The sequence below is a fragment of the Columba livia genome, chromosome 8 (genome assembly GCF_036013475.1).
Source record: "Columba livia isolate bColLiv1 breed racing homer chromosome 8, bColLiv1.pat.W.v2, whole genome shotgun sequence".
NCBI lineage: Eukaryota > Metazoa > Chordata > Aves > Columbiformes > Columbidae > Columba > Columba livia.
The window spans coordinates 33,939,219-33,961,473 of NC_088609.1; the positions used below are offsets into that span (position 1 = coordinate 33,939,219).

Below are 22,255 nucleotides of genomic sequence, written 5' to 3' on the forward strand. Positions count from 1 at the left end.
TGATTGCTAGCTCGGGCTAAACCACGACAAGGGGCTAAACAGAAATGTTTTCACAGTCCGTGTTTTCACAAGAACGTCACCAAAACCCATTTTACCTCTTCTTTCACGTCTTTTGCCAAAAGTCTCTCTCCCTTCCCCCAAATCTCCCATCTCTCTTGCACAGGTTCCCCTGACCTCCCTACATGTGTCATCTTGTTAGGGGAAGCTTTCTGATGACCTTCATGACCTCAGAGTGCCTCTGTCCCCTGTGCTGACCAGTCAGAAGTGACCTCTCAGCCAGCACCCAAAGGGACTCATTGTACTTCTGTGCTGGAGAGGCCTCTTCACAGCCCACCCAGCAGCACTGGAGGAAGGTCAAGCCCTGCACCACCCCAGAGGTACCGTGCCTGCAAACCAGCGCATGAACCAGAAGGGATCCTGGCTTATCTTTCCCTCCTGGGTGCCTCAGTTACCCAGAGTTATCTTGGAGACAGTGGAGACCTCTGTGTGGACAACTGATCCAAGCCTAAAATGTAAATTTGATACAAACCTATGCAGAAAAAACAAACAAACAAACAAACAAACAAACAAACAAATATCTCTATGAAATAGCTGAAAAAGTCTTCATTTCCAGCATTGCTAGGCTCTTAAGCCATTTTTGTGTAAGTTTTGTGATCACTGAGGGGTGCTGATAGTATCTGGCTCCATCAGTACCGCTGATGGCATTTGTTCCTGATCAGCCAGCCAACTTCCCTCCCATCACATCATCCAGATCTTCAGTTCAGACATCAGAAACCTGCTCTAAGACTTTGGGATACCACATTCAAGGACTTGCAAAAATCCAGGTACACAACACGCCCTTCTTTCTCCTCTCACGCAGTTTCAGCCATCCCTTTCTTTTCCTTCAGTGGCCTCAGACATCCCTTGCTTGTCCTTCAAGGGCCTGGAGATGGTTGCAAGAGCATTTGCCTCATCACCTTCCCAAGGAATGAGGTGAAGCTCATCTACATGTAATAGTCCCAGTCTTCTTTCTTGTCCTTCTGGAAGCTGGGTTTGTCATTTGCCTTTTCTGAGGATCCTGGAATCTCCCTGCTCTCTCTAGATTTTTCCAAGATGTTTGAGAGAGATCTCACAATGACTGCAGCCAGCTCTAATAGCACCTCTCTGGCCCTTCATACACCAAAAGTTTTCTCCATATCTCACAGTTCCAGGGGAGTGCAAGGGGTACAGTAAATACCTGTCTAGCTCATCAGGCACTGTTTGGAAGAGAATCAGAAGTGAATTCTTCCTGTGTGCCCGTGACTCCAATGGGGCCTCTGTGCCACTCACAGCTTACCTGAGCATTTTTTAAGTGGCTCCCTCTCTGCAAACTTTCTGGTCCTCAGGCTGTAGATGGGGGGATTGAAAAGGAGCATGAGGATGGGCTTTGTTAAACTATTCAAGAGGGCTGTTGTGGGTATCACAGAGACAAGAATTAGGGTGTTGTAGAAAACAGCAGCACTGGTGAGGAGAGAGGAACAGGTGATAAATCTCTTCTGCTTACCCACAGAGTTCTGATGCACACAGAGGATAACCTTGTGAACATGAAGAGGAGAATGTGATCTAAAAAGCAGGTCAGGAAAAGAGAGAGCCTGAGTGTCACCGTGTCACTGTGTGAGAGCTCCAGCAATGTGGTAAATCACAGAAGTGGTCAACTCTGCTGGGACCACAGAACTGTACCCAGGACACAACTGAAACGATTCCTGTAGATGACAGAGGAGGCCCTAGTGTGTCTGCCCACTGGAGACAAACGTCCCAGGTCATGAGTCTTGTACAGGGCAGGGGATGACACACAGCCCAGTACTGATTGCAGGATGTGGTCACCAGTAGTGAGCACTCTGTACAAGGACAAGTTGCAGGAAACAGCACTAACACAATGATGAGCAGAGATGGTGCTGTCCTCAGCCACAAAGCTGCAAATCAGCTGGGATAGGGGAGTGGATATGCAGGAGGTCTCCATGGAGAACAAATGCCCCAAGAAGAAGTCCATGGGGATGTGCAAATGCTGTTTTGCCACCACCTGCACAATAATGAGGGTTTTCCCAAACAAAAACACCATGCAGGCCATGAGGGAGAGAAGGATTTTCTAAGGGATGAGAACATTCCCCATTCCTGGTAGGAGGGCACCTCCATGACTGCCCCATTGCATTTTTGCTGTGGAAGGTTTTAGGTCCCTCTTTTACCCTAGCACTTGGTAGGGAACTTGCGAGGAAGGAGTTTTGGTTCTTTTGTAGATGCTTGGGTATCAGTCAGAAAGACAAGTCATTGCAGGTACATTTTTGTTTTTAAACTAAAAGTAAAGTAGAGCCCCATGTTCACATAGTCACAGGGTCACACTAGCAAAGTAGATAATGAAGTTGAAATGGGTTGTCCACGTTCCTTTGTGGATAACATTATTAAAGTTAAAAAAAAAAGAGGCAGAACAAAAGACAACACAAACACAAAAGTAATGACAACAACAACAAACTAATGAGAAAGGATGGACCTGTATTGAGTTACATTATGAGTCATATACTGAAACAGATGGACACTCTAGAGCTTCTGGAAGTCATCCAGGCATCAGTTTCCACACTGCATTCTGGAGCTCCTGGTTTCTCAGGCTTTAGATGAGGGGGTTCAATGTTGGAGGCACCAATGAGTACAGAACAGCCAGCATTAGATCGAGGGATAGCAAAGAGATGGAAGGGGATTTCAGGAAAGCAAACAAGCCAGTGCTGATAAACAGGGAGACCACGGCCAGGTGAGAGAGGCACGTGGAAAAGGCTCTGTGCCGACCCTGCTCAGAGGGGATCCTCAGCACGGCCCTGAAGATCTGCACATAGGACAGCACAATGAAAATGAAACATCCTAAAAAGGCAAAAGTACTGAAAACAAGAAGTTTAAATTCCCTGAGAAAGGCATCTGAACAGGAGAGCTTAAGGATCTGGGGAAGTTCACGGAGAGCTGTTCAACGGTATTACCTTGGCAAAGTGGCAGTGAAAATGTATTGGCCGTGTGCAGCAGAGCATTGAGGAACCCACTGGCCCAGGCAGCTGCTGCCATGTGGACACAAGCTCTGCTGCCCAGGAGGGTCCTGTAGTGCAGGGGTTTGCAGATAGCAACGTAGCGGTCATAGGCCGTGATGGTGAGGAGCCAATACTCTGCTGAAGCTAAAAAGACAACCAGAAACACTTGGGCAGCACATCCTGTGTAGGAGATGGCCCTGGTGTTCCAGAGGGAATTGGCCATGGACTTGGGGAGAGTGGTGGAGATGAAGCCCAGGTCAAGGAGGGAGAGGTTAGGGAGGAAAAAGTACATGGGGGTGTGGAGGTGCTGGTCCCAGGCTATGGTGGTGATGATGAGGCCGTTGCTCAGGAGGGCAGCCAGGTAGATGTCCAGGAAGAGCCAGAAGGGCAAGAGCTGAAGCTCCCGTGTGTCTGTGAACGGCAGGAGGAAGAACTGGGTGATGGAGCTGCTGTTGGACATTTGCTGTTTCTGGTCATGGGGACCTGTCCAATGAGGAAAAGGCAGTGAGAAATTAGGGCAGAGTTCTCTGAGCAAAATGTATTTTGGTTCTCATGGAAATCTCCTAGACTGACTTACCCTGTTCATGTCCCTTTCACGAGCTGTGGTTGGTGCTGGCTGGCGGTGTTATTGGCAAGAGGCATCTTTGTTGTGGACTATACTGAATTCAGTCCTGCCCTACAGCAACAGGAAAATAGAGAAATGGGGTGGTCTCAGATTATATCAACTCGTGATATCAAAGACCATTTTAGCACAGTCTCTCCCATTTCACTTAAAGGCAGAGCAGAGCTGTAGAGATCTTGTTCTGTTTATTTTATTCCAACTGCACCACCACGGCTGAGGAGGTTTTGTTTGTTTGTCTGTTAAGGCAAAAATGCTTTAACGATGCTTTCACTGCAAGTGAAACTTTGTGGGCGCTGACAGACAAAGGGACTGTTCCTTAGTGCAGAGTGGGGACAGCTGGTCTGTCCATCAGTCCTGGTCTCAGCTGCCCAGTGCCAGCACCTCTTTGAGCTGGAGGACGATCAGCCCCAGATGTTCCCCTGAGCAGAAACTAGACACCGCTGAGAGCAGAGCAGTACGGTTTCCAAGGGCTGATCTGCAAACCACTGACCGCTCTCATTGTACATGAACAGGATCTCAGCTCTGCCCTCCCAGCCAGGGACACTCCGGGCTCAGTGTTGCTGGGCTCTCCCGGGCAGGCTGAGCGCTGACCCTGGCAGGCGGCAGAGTCCCTGCCCGGCACAGCCCTGGGGTGCAGGGACCCTGCTCTGCAGGACATCCCTGGGCACTCCTGCCTGCACATTTACATTTACACCCCATAGCCACCCTGGGGAGAATGCAACGTTCACGTCTTGTCACTCTGACAGTGCAGAAGGCAATCCCTGCTCTGCAGCACATCCTCTCCTCTGATCAGAGAATCTCTGAGAGCTGTACTTACATCTCTCGCAGGCTCTGCAATGTGACAGCTTTCCGAGATCCTACCAAGATTTGCAGATGCAATGCCCTGCAGTCACAGGCTTAATAGTTGTGAAGATTTCTCATCCAGTGACCTCTCAGCATCCTCCCACCCCAGACTGCGTTTCCCTCTCTGTGCCTAGCTCCTGTGCCCTCGGTGCTGCAGGCAGAGCCCTCAGCCCTGCTGCTTGTGCAGAGGAGCTGCTCCTGGGCAGAGCTGTCTCTCTGCAGCGCTGCTGCTGCCATGAGCTCCCTGTGTCCCAGGAGCCGAGCCCAGCTCAGCAGCACAGGAGCAGCCCATGATGTCCCTTTCTCTGTCCCCTCTGGGCTCCCCCAGGTTTCCCTGGGCCTCCAGGGGAACATCCTTTCAAATAACCTCAAGTAATCAGTGATATTGTTTCTCTCTCCTCTGCAAAGACACTTCTTACCAGCATTGTGTTTTTTGTATCAGAAAATTAATTGGTATGAGAATCATCTTTTTCTGTCCCATCATTAGGCAGGACACCAGGAATGTTATAGCAAAGGATCTGATTTCTCCAAGCTGGGGGAGGAATATCTTCCATTGAAGGGATTTAGGCATTTTATTCTGCTTTTATATTTCTAGATCTAGAGAGACATTCATCAGTCTTTGGCCATGTCATGTCCGTGCTCTGAAGCAAAACCTTTGTACACATGGGCTCTTGGACACTCGGTACCAGGTTTCCTTGTGGCAGGTCAGAGCAGGTCAGTGATAAGGCGCCTGGAGTTTCTCACAGAGAAACTAACACAGAGGTTCTACTCATCAAACACACAAGATCAGTAAAACAATTAGTGTGATGTATCTGCTTTTTCTACAGACAGGTGAAATTCACTTGAGCCTATTTACATTTAACTAACCTCCTCCTCCTCCTTGCACTACATTCCCATATGTTCCACCCCCCTCACTCCTGTAACTCACTTCTGCTGGGGCCGATAAAGCCAGAGTTGTTCATTTGGGCTTGTGAGGTGTGGCACAGGGTAATTTACAAAGGTACACAATAAACACATACAGAAAAGGGAAAAAAACATATTTCTACAATAATGCATAAGTTCTACAATAATCAGGTGTCCCATTCAACTCATCAAGGAATTAAATGAGTCATTCAGCCAGGCATTATCAGTAGATTGTTTCACTTGCTGCATTAGTTCCAAAGATGTGAGATGTTGTCTTCCATGCTGGCTAGTTCATCATCTGTGTTGAAGCAAGACATACCTTCAAAAGCAAAGCAGCATTTGCAGCCACTACCTACTCAGAGAAACAACAATACGAAACATTAATGTTAAAACCCCTTAGCATAGCACAATTCTGTAATACAACTATGAGGGTTGTCATGATAGTGAAACACATTGTTAAGATATCTGCAGGCATTAATTTCTCTAAACATTAAAGGCAAATGATTAGGGTAGAGGCTGAACAAATCTAAGTTTACCAGGACAAATCTATGTTAATCAACAGGAGTTTTGTCACCTTCCAGTAATACATACACTGTTGCTCCAGCTCCGTCAGCTGGTATCACTCTGGGTTTAACAACCTGCTGTGTGTTAATTGCCCACACAGACTGGAAAGTCGTGGTCTGCACTTTTTCAGATTGGACTTCAGTTGGATGTTGGGTCTGTGACACCAATAACGTTGTTCCAGTGTTGTCTCCTCTAGATAAAACGCAGGTGTTCACTGAAGATACCTGAAATGCAAGAACTTGAGAATCTGGCATTAGCAAAGGATGTAACAAAAGAAGAGAAGTCACGGTACAAAACCACACAGCATTCTCTGGAGTCATATGGATTTTTACATCTAGATCAATAGGCTGCAGTCCCACTTCACAATCCATTGCTGTGAATAATACCATTTCCCCTGTAGTTAGTCCTGACACTATCCACAGCAGTGCGTACAAATTCCAACCCCCTGGATACATTAGGCGGCTGATATAATCAACCTGACAGGTATGCAAGGCCCACTGACCCTGTTTTATCTTTCCCCATGGCCTACAAAATGCCCTTAAATGTATCTGAGTATAAGTAGCACAAAGGTGTGCGCGTATTTTACAAGTCTAAAATAGCAAAGGGGTTTGATTGTGAGCCATGTTCCCTGCATGTGCACTATAAGCTGATTGATGTCCATGATCTATATGCACATTTAGATCATGAGCATGCAGCTTGGCAGAGGCCATATTATTTACTTCCCTATTGTTTTGTGACTTAAATGTATCCACTTTATTGTGCTCTTCTAGTAACCCTTCACAAGGGGAATCCGCCTCCACAGAAAATAAAAGGAATACAAGTTTTGCAATGCCCTAAAAGTCCCCAAAAGGTATGCAATTGTTTTACTGTGGCTGGTACAGAAAACTGCTGGACTTTTTGGTGTTTCTCTAAGCTATCCATGTCAAATTATTCCTAAAAGTAGTACAGTCGCACTAGGGCCCTGTGTTTTCATTGGATTAGTTGCCCGGCCTTGGTCCTGTAAATGAAATTTCACTGATTTGACAGCTACTTCAGTTTCTTGTTGTGACACTGCCATGATCATCAATATAATGGCAACCAGAAATGGTACCTGACCAGAGCACAACATTAGCTACTATCGTTTGGTGGCAATTGGAGGGAGTGTGTTTGTCAGGCAACATGGGGGTACTACAGAAATGATGCTCGCTATTGTAGGAGGAAATTCATGCTGCCAAAGCTCAATTAGAATTGAAGCTGTTCAATAGTGTGAAGGGCAATTTAAAAAGCTTTTTAAATATATTAAGGGCAAAAAGCAAACTAGAAATAACTTTGGCTCATTACTTGATGAGCACAGTCACCTTATTAACAGGGACATAGACAAAGCTGAGATGTTTAGTGCTTTCTTCACCTTGGTCTTCAACACTGATGATGGACTTGTGGGCCCCCATAACCCTGGACCAGAAAACCACAGCTGTGAGAATGGCAAACTCCCAAACAATCCGGAACTTGTACTGGATCTGCTACTCCAGCTGGATCCCTGCAAGTCGATGAGGCCTGATGAGATTCATCCAAGATTGCTTAAAGAGCTGGGGATGTCATGACAGAATCTGAGGGAATGGCAGGAAGATGTGCCAGGGGAGGGCCAGTTGGACATGAAGAAAAGGTTCTTCACCCAGGGGGTGCTGGACGCTGGAACGCTGGATGCTGTCACAGCCCCAAGCCTGACAGTGTTCAAGAAGAGACTGGACAATGTCCTCAGGCGCATGGTGTGAACTGTGCAGGGACAGGAATTGGACTCAATGATCCTGTGGGTCCTTCCAAATCAGGACATTCTATGATTCTGCGTATCCCTGAGGCAATACTTGGAAAGTACATTGCTTTTGTTGCCAGGTAAAGGCAAACTGATCTCGTATTGAGTTGGCAGGTGGAAGTGGGCACAGTGCAGGTGATGGGGCTAGGGACAGTCAGCTTTTTTGCATAAGCATTAACTTTTGCCGTTGGCAAAACTTGTCTGATGTTCTGATCCCATCTATTTCTGACCGTGGGATACCAGCTTGTACAAGACCATTCTACATTTGTGTCCTCATAACCCATGCTGTAATTCCATTTTGTTTTGCTGCCTTTCCTTTATTAAACACCTAAACAGAGGGTCCCAAAATTACAGCCAAAATTTCCCCCAAGGAATTGACTAGAGCACCTACATTACCCGTAGCATTTGTCACTGCTGCTGTAGTCAAGGCTTTTAGTGAGGCAGGCACTCCTCTCAAAAACTGCATTTTGACACTTGTTGTTGCTACTTTGTCCAGATTGGATCCTAAAAACGATGCATAAGCCATCCCCATCTGCCACATCAAATTAATACGTTTTTGCATTGCACACCAGGTTCTGAGGGATGACACATATTTGACAGGTTCAGCATACGATGGCAAAACTTCTGCGCACAACCATTGATATGTTGTAATGTGATAGCTTCACAGTCAGGACCTCTAAGATGGGTAAATAATTACCAAACCCATCTGCTGGCTAACTTGTGAGAAGAATCCAGTGCTGCTTTCCATGGCAACACATGCAGAGACATTTCCATTGCCTGGGGGGTAATCACCGCCCTGTTATCAGTCTCAGGCCATGCCTCTGCTGGAGCCAACTGATCCAGGAAAGTGGCCACGGGGACCCAGCGCTCAGTACTGGGCCATCCCTGAACACAGGGAGTCACCAGCACAGCCGACCCAGTCCCCGACCTTTTTGCAAACCATGGCGTGGCTGTTTCTGGTGATGCTGATGGTGCCAAATGTGTGAGCTGACACAGGCGGGTCACAGGAACAACCACAAACTGCAGATGAAATGCAAAGTGTAATTTATTTTCTTTACCTCGCTAACTGGGGGATCCCCAAAAAAGCACCTGAGCACCTGGGCAGATGTGACGCAAGCAAGAGTGCAGGTGCTGCAGAACTCAGTCCTGGCGGGATCCCAGGGCCTGCTGGTTTCACCTGTATATCAGGGATTCATGCAGGCACAGTTTACCACATTGCTTTGACACTTTCGTGCAACAGAGCAGGAATTTCAGGGATGTTTGAAAAGATGCCTTTAGGACTTTCACAAGTCTATGTTATATAAAGACACAGGCTCAACTTGTGAAGCATACAAGGCTAAACAAAAATTAGTGTGATTTGTGTTTTTCTACACCACAGGTACAGTTACTTAAGTGCATTTACAAATCTCCTCCTTGCCAATCTTCCATTGTATTCCCACACCTACAATTAGTGTCATGCTCAGTATAAAGCTGGAGCTGGCATTTCTGACTGGTTGCTTCAGTTAGTTCCAGCTACTTTGGTTAGTTTTGTTTGGACGTTCCCTTCTGTTGGGAGTTTTGAGTGAGCTTTTTGCTGTTCTGCCACTTTGCAGTTGGCCCTTGGGCCTTTTTGCTCTCTCTTGCTGGGATTGGCTGTTTGGGACCAAGGTGCTCCCTTCTCCAGGACTGGCTGTTCTGTGTGACTGGAGTTACACGAGGGAATGCACTGAGTATATTTTCTTAATTTAATTTAATCTGATTTTTTTATATTTCATTTTATTTTTTAAAGTTTAATTATCTATACAGTAATAGTAGTAGTATATTATACTATTCTTATTGTCTTATTAAAACGCTTTTTCTGAACCCATGGGTTTCTCCCTTCCCGTCGGTTGTCTTCCCTATCCCACTTCATAGGTTGGGGGAGTATGTGAGCAGCAGTTGTGGTCTTAGTTGCTGGCTGGGGTAAAACATTGACAGGAAAGGATAATAGTGGCTCAAGAACTCTTGAAAATCACTTTCCAAGATGATTGTTGTGTGCTTTGTTTGTTTTTGTTGTTTTGGTTTTTTAGTGGGAAACAGCATGAGAAAGGAAAACCACCATAAGCTGCAGCTCTGGTTGTCCAGAGTGGAGCTCAGGATAAAGAAATGTCATTCTGAGCACAGTGCTGTGGCCATTCAGAGGAACTCTGGATCAGCCATGGCTTTGTGTTTCCAGGAACAGCTGGTGAGGATGGAGAGAGGCAGCACAGGTAGGGACACACTGGGCTGAGAACAAGGTGGGGAAGTGCATGGGGTGTCTGCAGCCTGTGGGGAAACAGCCACAGGCCTGGGACAGTGCAGGATGGACCATGGTGGACATGGCCAAGGGCACTGGCAAGGTGGGATGTCTGTAAAAGACACAAGGTCTTTGCCCCCTTGGCTATGGCTGATGTCTCTGCCACCGAGGCCTAAGACGAGACACATGGTTGTCATGGCCATGGCACCCCATTGACTCTTTTCACCCCCCGTAAAGGCGAGGAGCTGTCACACCACTGTCCTTCACTGGGCATCGCACTCCCCACAGCCCCAGGAAGAGCCCTGAGCCACACGTGAGGGACAGGATCTCCCTTCCTAGGGGCAGGGGCTCAAGGCTTGGCCATTGTCCTTCATCAGACAAACCAAGGGCTTTCTCAGCATCAGAGCTGCTGCACTTTGCCTTTGCCTGGTGCAATCACTGCCTCCAATTATCTGCTCTAATGAGTCCCTGGGGAGGCTTTGCCAGTAACAGCCCTCAGTGGGGCCCATTAATGCCTCAAGGTACTTTGGAGTTTGCTTCTGGCTTGGACTTCTTGAGCAGATTCTTCAGCCTGTCCTTGGTATCTGAGGTTCATGGACTCAGCACCAAATACGCCACGGGGCTCATCAAAGCACAGAAAACCCTAGCGAGCGATGTTTCTTTCCCTAATTTCCTTCAAATATTCAGACTTGTAGAACTAACTGGAGAGGTTTCAATGGGACACTTGCTGATGAAGATTTCAAAGAAGATTTCATGAAGAAGGGTTTTTTCTTTCAAGGGTGTTTTCTGTCATTTTTCAGTGAATGAAAGAAGTGACAGCAGCATTCTACACTGGACATTGATCCCGAAGGTCTCCTGAAGACACCTGGACAGGCAGGAGAACAGTCCTTGAGGCTGGACACTGTATGGACAACCGGGTTCCTCACCCCCACGCCCAGTCTGCTGGTTCCCTCATTGGCCACCAGTGATTGCACCTCTTTTCCTACACCAGACTTCGCCACTGAGCTCTGCAGAAGATGCTGCAGCTCCTGTGCACCAGCTCCACCTGCTCTCCTGGGCAAACACTGCACAGTTCAAAAAACAGCAAAACACTTTCCTCAGATGTGTGCGTAAGCTGGATCTGAAGAGGTCCATCATCCACAAGGGACACCCACAAAAGAACTGGTTTAGATAGAAAGACTGGAGAGGACAGAAATAAAGAGCACCCCAGATAGAGCGTCTGAGATACAGCATCCTAGATACAGCATCCCAGATACAGCATTCTAGATACAGCATCATGGATACAACATACTAGACACAGTATCCAAGATACAGTATCCCAGATACATCATGCTGATACAGGATCCCAGATACGGCATCCCAGATACAGCATCCGAGATACAGAATCCTAGATACAGCATCCCAGATACAACATCCCAGATATAGCATCCTAGATACAGCATCTTAGATACATCATGCTAGATACTGCATTCCAGATATGGCATCCCAGATACATCATCCTAGGCACAGCATCCTAGATACAGCATCCCTGATTCAGCATACTAGTTACACCATCTGAGATACAGCATCCCAGATACAGCATCCGAGATACCGCATCCTAGATACAGCATCCCAGATATAACATCCCAGATACAGCATCCTAGATACAGCATCCTCGATACATCATGCTAGATACCGCATTCCAGATATGGCATCCCAGACACATCATCTTAGATACAGCATCCTACATACCGCATCCCTGATACAGCATCCCAGATACAGCATCCCTGATACAGCATCCCAGATAAAGCATCCTAGATACAGCATAATTGATACAGCATCCTACATACAGCATCCCAGATGCAGCATTACAGATACACCATACTAGATACAGCATCCCCGATACAGCATCCGAGATGTATCATCCTACATGCAGGATCCCAGATACAGCATACTAGTTACAGCATGCTAGATGCAGCCTCCCAGATATACCATACTACATACAGCATCCCCGATACAGCATCATAGATACATCATTCTAGATACAGCATCCCAGATATAGCATCCTAGTTACACTATCCTAGATACAGTATCCGAGATACAGTATCCCAGATACAGCATCCCAGAAAAAGCATCCTAGATGCAGCATCCCAGATACAGCATCCCAGATACAGCATCCCCGATACAGCATCCCAGATACAGCATCATGGATAGAGCATCCCAGATACAGCATTCTAGATACAACATCCCAGATACAGCATACCAGATACAGCATCCCTGATACAGCATCCCAGATACAGCATCATGGATACAGAATCCCAGATACAGCATCCCAGATACAGCACACTAGATACAGCATCCCAGATACAGCATCCCAGATATAGCATCCTAGATACAGCATCTTAGATACATCATGCTAGATACTGCATTCCAGATATGGCATCCCAGATACATCATCCTAGGCACAGCATCCTAGATACAGCATCCCTGATTCAGCATACTAGTTACACCATCTGAGATACAGCATCCCAGATACAGCATCCGAGATACCGCATCCTAGATACAGCATCCCAGATATAACATCCCAGATACAGCATCCTAGATACAGCATCCTCGATACATCATGCTAGATACCGCATTCCAGATATGGCATCCCAGACACATCATCTTAGATACAGCATCCTACATACCGCATCCCTGATACAGCATCCCAGATACAGCATCCCTGATACAGCATCCCAGATAAAGCATCCTAGATACAGCATAATTGATACAGCATCCTACATACAGCATCCCAGATGCAGCATTACAGATACACCATACTAGATACAGCATCCCCGATACAGCATCCGAGATGTATCATCCTACATGCAGGATCCCAGATACAGCATACTAGTTACAGCATGCTAGATGCAGCCTCCCAGATATACCATACTAGATACAGCATCCCCGATACAGCATCATAGATACATCATTCTAGATACAGCATCCCAGATATAGCATCCTAGTTACACTATCCTAGATACAGTATCCGAGATACAGTATCCCAGATACAGCATCCCAGAAAAAGCATCCTAGATGCAGCATCCCAGATACAGCATCCCAGATACAGCATCCCCGATACAGCATCCCAGATACAGCATCATGGATAGAGCATCCCAGATACAGCATTCTAGATACAACATCCCAGATACAGCATACCAGATACAGCATCCCTGATACAGCATCCCAGATACAGCATCATGGATACAGAATCCCAGATACAGCATCCCAGATACAGCACACTAGATACAGCATCCCAAATACAGCATCCATGATATAGCATCCTAGATACAGCATCCCAGATACATTATCCCAGATAGAGTATCCCCGATACAGCATCCCAGATATAGCATACTAGATACAGTATCCCAGATACAGTATCCCAGATATACCATCCCAGATACAGCATCCCAGATACAGCATACTAGATACAGCATCCCAGATACAGTATCCAAGTTACAGTGTCAAAGATACAGCATCACAGATACAGCATCCTAGATACAGCATCCCAGATAGATTATCTAAGATACAGTATCCTAGATACAGCATCCTAGATACAGTATCCCACATAAAGCATACCAGATACAGCATCCAAGATACACCATCATGGACAGAGCATCCCAGATATAGCATCCTGGATACAGCATTCTTGCTACAGCAACCCAGATAAAGCATCCCAATACAGCATACTAGGTAGAGCATCCCAGATCGAGCATACCAGTCACAGCATCCCGGAGACATAATGCTAGATACAACATCCCAAATACGGCATCCCAGATACAGCATCCTAGATACAGGATCACGGATACACCATCCTAGTTACAGCATTCCTGATACAACATCCTAGATACAGTATCCAAGATACAGCATCCCAGATACAGGATCCCAGGTACAGTGTCCCAGATAGAGCATCCAAGTTAGAGCATCCCAGATGCAGCATCCTAGATACATCATTCTAGATACAGCATCCCAGATATAGCACCCCAGATGCAGCATCCTAAATACAGCATCCTAGATACAGCATCCCTGATAGTTCATCCTATATACAGCATCGCAGATACAGCATCTCAGATACAGCATAATATGTACATCATCCTAGATACAGAATCCTAGATAGAGCATCTAAGATACAGCATCCCACATAAAGCATCCTAGATACAATATCCCAGATTTAGCATACTGGATACAGCATACCAGATACCACATCCTTGATACAGAATCCCAGGTACAGCATCCTAGTTACAGCATTATAGATACAGCCTCCCAGATATACCATCCCAGATACAGTATCCCCGATACAGCATCCTAGATACATCATGCCAGATAAAGCATCCCAGATACAGCATCCCAGACATAGGATCCTAGATACATTATCCTAGATACAGTGTCCCAAATACAGTATTACAGATACAGCATCCAAAATACAGCATCACAGATACAGCATCATGGCTACAGAATCCCAGATACAGCATCCTTGATACAGTATTCTTGATACAGCATCCTAGATACAGCATACCAGATACAGCATACTAGATACAGCATCCCAGATACAGCATACCAAACACAGCATCCCAGAGACATCACGCTAAGTACAGCACTCCAAATACGGCATCCCAGATACAGCATCCTAGATACAGCATCCTAGATACAACAGCACAGATACACCAAACTAGATACAGCAGCCCCGATACAGCATTCGAGATAATTCATCCTAGATACAGGATTCCAGATACAGCATACTAATTACAGAATCCGAGCTGCAGCCTCCCGTATACCACATCCTAGATACAGCATCCCCAATACAGAATCGTAGATACATCATTCTAGATACAGCATTCCAGATATAGCATCCTAGATACAGCATCCTAGATACAGTATCCCATATAGAGCATAGGAGATACAGCAATCAAGATACACCATCATGGATAGAGCATCCCAGATATAGCATCCTAGATACAGCATTCTTGTTACAGCAACCCAGATAAAGCATCCTGACACAGCATACTAGATAGAGCATCCCAGATCGAGCATACCAGTCACAGCATCCCAGAGACATAATCCTAGATACAACATCCCAAATACGGAATCCCAGATACAGCATCCCAGATACAGCATCCTAGATACAGCATCACGGATACACCATCCTAGATACAGCATTCCTGATACAGCATCCCAGATACAGCATACCAGACACATTATCCTAGAGAAATCATGCTTGATACAGCATCCCACATATGGCATACCAGATACAGCATCCTAAATACAGCATCCCAGATACAGCATCCCAGATACAGTATCCGAGATAAAGCATCCTAGATACAGCATCCCAGATACAACATTCCAGATACAGCATCCTAGATACAGCACCCCTGATTCAGCATCCTAGACACAGCATCCCAGATACAGCACCCCTGATTCAGCATCCTAGACACAGCATCCCAGATACAGCATCCCTGATACATTATCCCAGATAGTGCATCCTAGATATGGCATACTAGATACAGCATCCCAGATACACCATCAGAGATACAGCGTATCAGATACAGCATACTAGATACAGTATCCCAGATACAGTATACAAGGTACAGTATCCCAGATACAGCATCACAGATACAGCATCCGAGATGCAGCATCCCAGATACAGTATCCAAGATACAGTATACCAGATACAGCATACAAGATACAGCAACCCAGAAACAGCATCCTAGATACAGCATCCCTGATAGATTATCTAAGATACAGTATACCAGATACAGCATTCTAGATACAGTATCCCATATAAAGCATAGCAGATACAGCATGCAAGATACACCATACTAGATACAGCATCACAGATACAGCATCCATGATATAGCATCCTAGATACAGCATCCCAGATATAGCATACTAGATACAGTATCCCAGATACATTATCCCAGATACACCATCCTAGATACAGCATCCCAGATAGAGCATACTAGATACAGCATCCCAGATAGAGTACCCAAGGTACAGTAGCCCAGATACAGCATCACAGATACAGCATCCTAGATAGAGCATCCCAGATACATTATCTAAGATACAGTATTCAGATACAGCATCCTAGATACAGTATCCCATACAGAGCATAGGAGATACAGAAATCAAGATACACCATCATGGATAGAGCATCCCAGATATAGCATCCTAGATACAGCATTCTTGTTACAGCAACCCAGATAAAGCATCCTGACACAGCATACTAGATAGAGCATCCCAGATCGAGCATACCAGTCACAGCATCCCAGAGACATAATCCTAGATACAACATCCCAAATACGGAATCCCAGATACAGCATCCCAGATACAGCATCCTAGATACAGCATCACGGATACACCATCCTAGATACAGCATTCCTGATACAGCATCCTAGATAAAGTATCCCAGGTACAGTGAACCAGATAGAGCATCCACGTTAGAGCATCCCATATACAGCATCCAAGATACATCATTATAGATACCGTATCCCACGCACCAAAGATATTCAGTCTCTGTTTCGCCCGGCTTCCGTGAGAATCTAGTTTGTAAATCCCCTAGCTCCAGTCCTGAATATGGCGTGCTATGGGTAGCCGTGCGTGGATTTCTGCCTCGTCCATCCGTATGTGTCTCAGTTCTAATAAGAGGACGCACGTCCTTTGTTTCTACCCCCCACACATCAACACTGTTTTCAGAATCAGTACCTTTGTCGAGAAGCGGGGGGGCCGAGGCGCACGCCTGAACGGGGGAGACACTAGAGGCGGCTCTTATATTAAATAACAAAAACTCAAGTTTCTGTTCCAAAAAGCCAAGTTTCTGTTCTAACAAGCCAAACCTCTGTTCTAAATAATCCGACCGTATGCTTTGCTGCGAAAAGTCCTGTATTAAAGAGTCAAACTTTTTGCTTTGCTGCAAAAGGTTTTGTTTCAAAGAGTCAAACTTTTCGCTCTGCTGCGCAATGTCCTCCTTAAGAAAGTCAGACTGCTCACTCTGCCATGAAAGGCTTTGCTTTAAAGAATCAAACTGTTTGCTTTGCCACGAAAAGTCCTCCTTTAAAGAGTCAAACCGTTCGCTTTGTCGCGAGAGGTCCTGCTTAACAATCTCGGACTGCTCATTTTGCCACGAAAGGTTTTTCTTTAAAGAGTCAAACTGTTTGCTTTGCCACGAAAAGTCCTGCCTTAAAGAGTCAAATCGTTCACTCTCCCACAAAAGGTTTTCCTCCATTTGGTCCTTAAGTTTACACAGATCCTGTGTCACCTTTAAGTAAACGCTCAAACTGGCACACACCACAGCCCACATAACTGCAAGACCCCAGATTACTGCAGAGATATTACTCAACCCTCCACATAATTCCTCCATCTCTGATATCCTGCATGACTACGCCAAAAAATTGTCACAGAGGCAACCCACAGGTCAATTTAAGGGACAACAAGGTCCAAAAACAACTTTTATTAGACCAGCGAGGAACAGGGTTTTAGCACTCCAAAAGTGACTTAGATACAGGTTCGGATATCAGTGGAGGAAATTATTGAGAGGGGCAGCCACTAATACAACAGGAGGTCCACAGAGTGCATGCACGTGGCTTCACCAAAACAATGCCGGAGCCGTCCCCGAGTCCCGGAGGAGTACACACTTGCCTGAACACGGTGTGGGGTTATTTTTATAGAGATACACGTACTCGTAGTGAGTACGGAAAATGTGCACTCGCGATTGTGCGAGAGTAAATTTATAATACGCTCGCAGTCCTGCGAGAGTTATTTTACACGTGCAAATGTGCACGGAAAGAAAATACACTCGCGATTGTGCGAGGGGCTCTCGGCAGCCACTCGCGATTGTGTGAGGAATAAATTTACTTGTGCAAATGTGCGCGAAAAGTATAAATATACTCGCAATCCTGCGAGAGGTTTACTTACACCCGTGGCGGCGAGGCAAGCGGAGTCTCCATCCCAGGGAGGGGGCTCTCCTGGCGGCAGTGGCTAAGCTCGTACTCCAAGAGACCCGCGGCAATGGGCGGAGTCTCGACGAGAGTCCCGTTTTGTTATCTGATCAGACCTGACTGTAGGCATTGTATAAGCTTCTCTGCACCCCCCACACTGAGTGTGGGTGCCCCTGAAGCCCTCAAACAACCCCCACACTGGGCACGGCTCAGTGTGCCTTGGCACTCCCTTCTTCTAATGTCCCAGGAGCCAGGGTGCTCAGGGCCAGACAAAAGAAGCTGTTAGCCTCAAATAGCAGAGGAAGAGGGAGACGTGCCATGCTGCAGGAGGGAGGGGGGTTGCAATCTGTCACAATCATCCTAGATAAAGTATCCCAGGTACAGTGAACCAGATAGAGCATCCACGTTAGAGCATCCCATATACAGCATCCTAGATACATCATTATAGATACAGTATCCCAGATATAGCACCCCAGATGCAGCATCCTAGATACAGCATCATAGATATAGAATCCCTGATAGATTATCTACAATACAGTATCCCAGATACAGCATTCTAGATACAGTATCCCATATAAAGCATAGCAGATACAGCATCCAAGATACACCATCATGGATAGAGCATCCCAGATATAGCCTCCTAGATACATCATTCTTGTTACAGCAACCCAGATAAAGCATCCCGAAAAAGCATACTAGATAGAGCATCCCAGATCGAGTATAGCAGTCACAGCATCCCAGAGACATAATGCTAGATACAACATCCCAAATACGGCATCCCAGATACAGCATCGCAGATACAGCATCCCAGATACAGAATCCTACATGCAGCAACCCAGATAAAGTATCCAAGATACAGTATGCCAGATACAGCATCCAAGATGCTGCATTCTAGATACAGCATACTTGATACAATGTCCCAGATAGAGTATGCCAGCTACAGCATCCGAGATACAGCATCCCAGATACAGCATTCTAGATGCAGTATCCCAGATATAGCTTCCCAGATACAGAATCCCAGATACAGCATCCCAGATACAGCATCCGAGATACAATATCCCAGATATAGTATCCCAGATACAGCATCCCAGATACAGAATCCCAGACACAACATCCTAGATACATCATCCTACATACAGCATCCCAGATACATCATCCTAGATACATCATCCTAGATACATCATCCTAGAAACATCATACCAGATACAGCATCCCAGATACAGCATCCTAGATACAGCATCATAGATATAACATCTCTGATAGATTATCTACGATACAGTATTCAGATACAGCATTCTAGATACAGTATCCCATATAAAGCATAGCAGATACAGCATCCAAGATACACCATCATGGATAGAGCATCCCAGATATAGCCTCCTAGATACATCATTCTTGTTACAGCAACCCAGATAAAGCATCCCGAAAAAGCATACTAGATAGAGCATCCCAGATCGAGTATAGCAGTCACAGCATCCCAGAGACATAATGCTAGATACAACATCCCAAATACGGCATCCCAGATACAGCATCGCAGATACAGCATCCCAGATACAGAATCCTACATGCAGCAACCCAGATAAAGTATCCAAGATACAGTATCCCAGATACAGCATCCAAGATGCTGCATTCTAGATACAGCATACTTGATACAATGTCCCAGATAGAGTATGCCAGCTACAGCATCCGAGATACAGCATCCCAGATACAGCATTCTAGATGCAGTATCCCAGATATAGCTTCCCAGATACAGAATCCCAGATACAGCATCCCAGATACAGCATCCGAGATACAATATCCCAGATATAGTATCCCAGATACAGAATCCCAGATACAGAATCCCAGACACAACATCCTAGATACATCATCCTACATACAGCATCCCAGATACATCATCCTAGATACATCATCCTAGATACATCATCCTAGACACATCATACCAGATACAGCATCCCAGATACAGCATTTTAGATCCAGCAACCCAGATACAGCATCATAGATAAAGCCTCCCAGATACAGCATACTAGGTACATCATCCTAGCTATAGCATCGTATATACAGCACCTAAGATACAGCAACCCAAATAAAGCATCCTAGATACAGTATCCGAGATACACCATCCCAGATATGGCATACCAGATACAACATCCTTGATACATCATGCCAGATACAGCATAGTAGTTACACCATCCTAGATACAGCCTCTCAGATACAGTATCCTAGATAAATCATTCTAGATACAGCATCCAAAATATAGCATCCTATATACAGTATCCTAGTTACAGCATCCCAGATACAGTATCCAAGATACAGCATACTAGATACAGCATCCCAGATACAATATCCCAGATACAGTATCAGAGATTGAGCATCATAGATACAGAACCCAGATAGACTACCTAAGATCCAGTATCCCAGATACAGCATCCCACATACAGCATCAAAGATACAGTATCCCAGATACAGCACCCCAAATACAGCATCCTAGATACAGTATCCCAGATAGAGTATACCAGACGCAGCATCCCAGAGACTTCATGATAGATACAGCAATGCCCAATACGGCATCCCTGATATAGCATCCTAGATACGGCTTCACAGACACACCATCCCAGATACAGCATCCCAGATACAACATCCCAGATACATTATCCTAGATACAGCATCCCAGATACAGCATCCCAGATAGAGTATGCTGTGCATATCATCATAAATACAGCATTCCAGATACAGTATCCCAGGTACAGCATCCTTGATACAGCATCCTTGATACATCATCCTACATACAGCATCCCAGATACAGCATCCTAGATACAGAATCCCCCATACACCATTCTAGATACAGTATCCCAGATACAGCATCCCAGATACAGCATCCCACGTACACTACCCAAGATAGAGTATCTCAGATACATCATCCCAGAAACAGCATCCCAGATACAGCATCTGAGATACAGCATCCTGGATACAGAATCGCGGATACAGCATCCCAGATATAGCATACTAGATACAGCATCCAAGATACAGCATCCTAGATACAGTGCCCTAGAAACAGTATCCCAGATACAGCATGCCAGACACAGCATCCTACATACATCATCCTAGATACAGCATCTGAGATACAGCATCCTAGAAACAGTAAACTAGGTCGAGCATCCCAGATACAGCATCCAAGGTACAGCGTCATGGATACAGCATCGCAGATACAGCATTCTAGATACAGCATCCTAGATACAGCATACCAGACAAAGCATCCCAGGGACATCATGCTAGATACAGCATCCTAAATATGGCATCCCAGATACAGCATCCTAGAGAAAGCATCACAGATACAGCATCCTTGATAAAGCATCCCATATAGAGAATCCTAGGTACATAATTCTAGATACAGCATCCTAGAGACATTATCCTAGATAGAGCATCCTACATACAGCATCCCAGATACAGCATCCCGGATACAGCATACTAGAAACAGCATCCTAGATATAGTACCCTAGAAACAGTATCCCAGATACAGCATCCCAGATAGAATATTCTAGAAACAGGATCCCAGATTCAGCATAACAGATACAGCATCTTGAATACAGCATCCCAGATAGAATATTCTAGATACAGCATCCCAGATTCAGCAAAACAGACACAGCATCCTAGATATAGCATCCCAGATACAGCATATCTGATAGAAAGTCCTAGATACAGCATCCCAGATACAGCATCCAAGATACAGTATCTCAGATAGAGCATCCCAGATACAATATCCCAGATACAGCATCACAGATAGAGCCTCGTAAATACAGAATCATGGATACAGCATCCCATATACAGCATCCCAGAGACATCATGCTAGATACAGCATCCCAAATACAGCATCCCAGATACAGCATCCTTGATACAGCATCCTAGTTGCAGCCTCACATATATACCATCCTAAATACAGCATCCCCGATACAGTAACCTAGATACATCATTCCAGATACAGCATCCTAGATATAGCATTCTAGATACAGTACCCTAGATTCAGTATCCTAGATATAATATCTCAGATACATCATCACAGGTACAGCATCATACGTGCAGCAACCCAGAAAAAGTATCCAAGATACAGTATCCCAGATACAGCATCCAAGATACATCGTACTAGATAGAGTATACCAAATACAATGTCCCAGGGACAGTATCCCAGTATCCTAGATACAGCTTCCCAGATAGAGTATCTAAGATACAGTATCCCAGACACAGCATCCTATATACATCATCATAGATACAGTATCCCAGATAGAGCATCCCAGACACAGCATCCTATAT

General features: G+C 45.5%; 1 protein-coding gene across 1 annotated transcript; it reads right to left on the reverse strand.

Moving 5' to 3' along the window:
• Window positions 1-2,620: 2,620 nt before the first annotated feature.
• On the reverse strand, window positions 2,621-5,450 carry LOC135580066 (olfactory receptor 14J1-like). The gene is made up of 3 exons (XM_065071367.1): window positions 5,417-5,450; window positions 2,979-3,506; window positions 2,621-2,865 (listed from the first exon to the last, which is right to left on the reverse strand). Exons 1-3 carry the CDS (start codon window positions 5,448-5,450, stop codon window positions 2,621-2,623), a joined length of 807 nt encoding a protein of 268 aa, XP_064927439.1.
• Window positions 5,451-22,255: the final 16,805 nt, after the last annotated feature.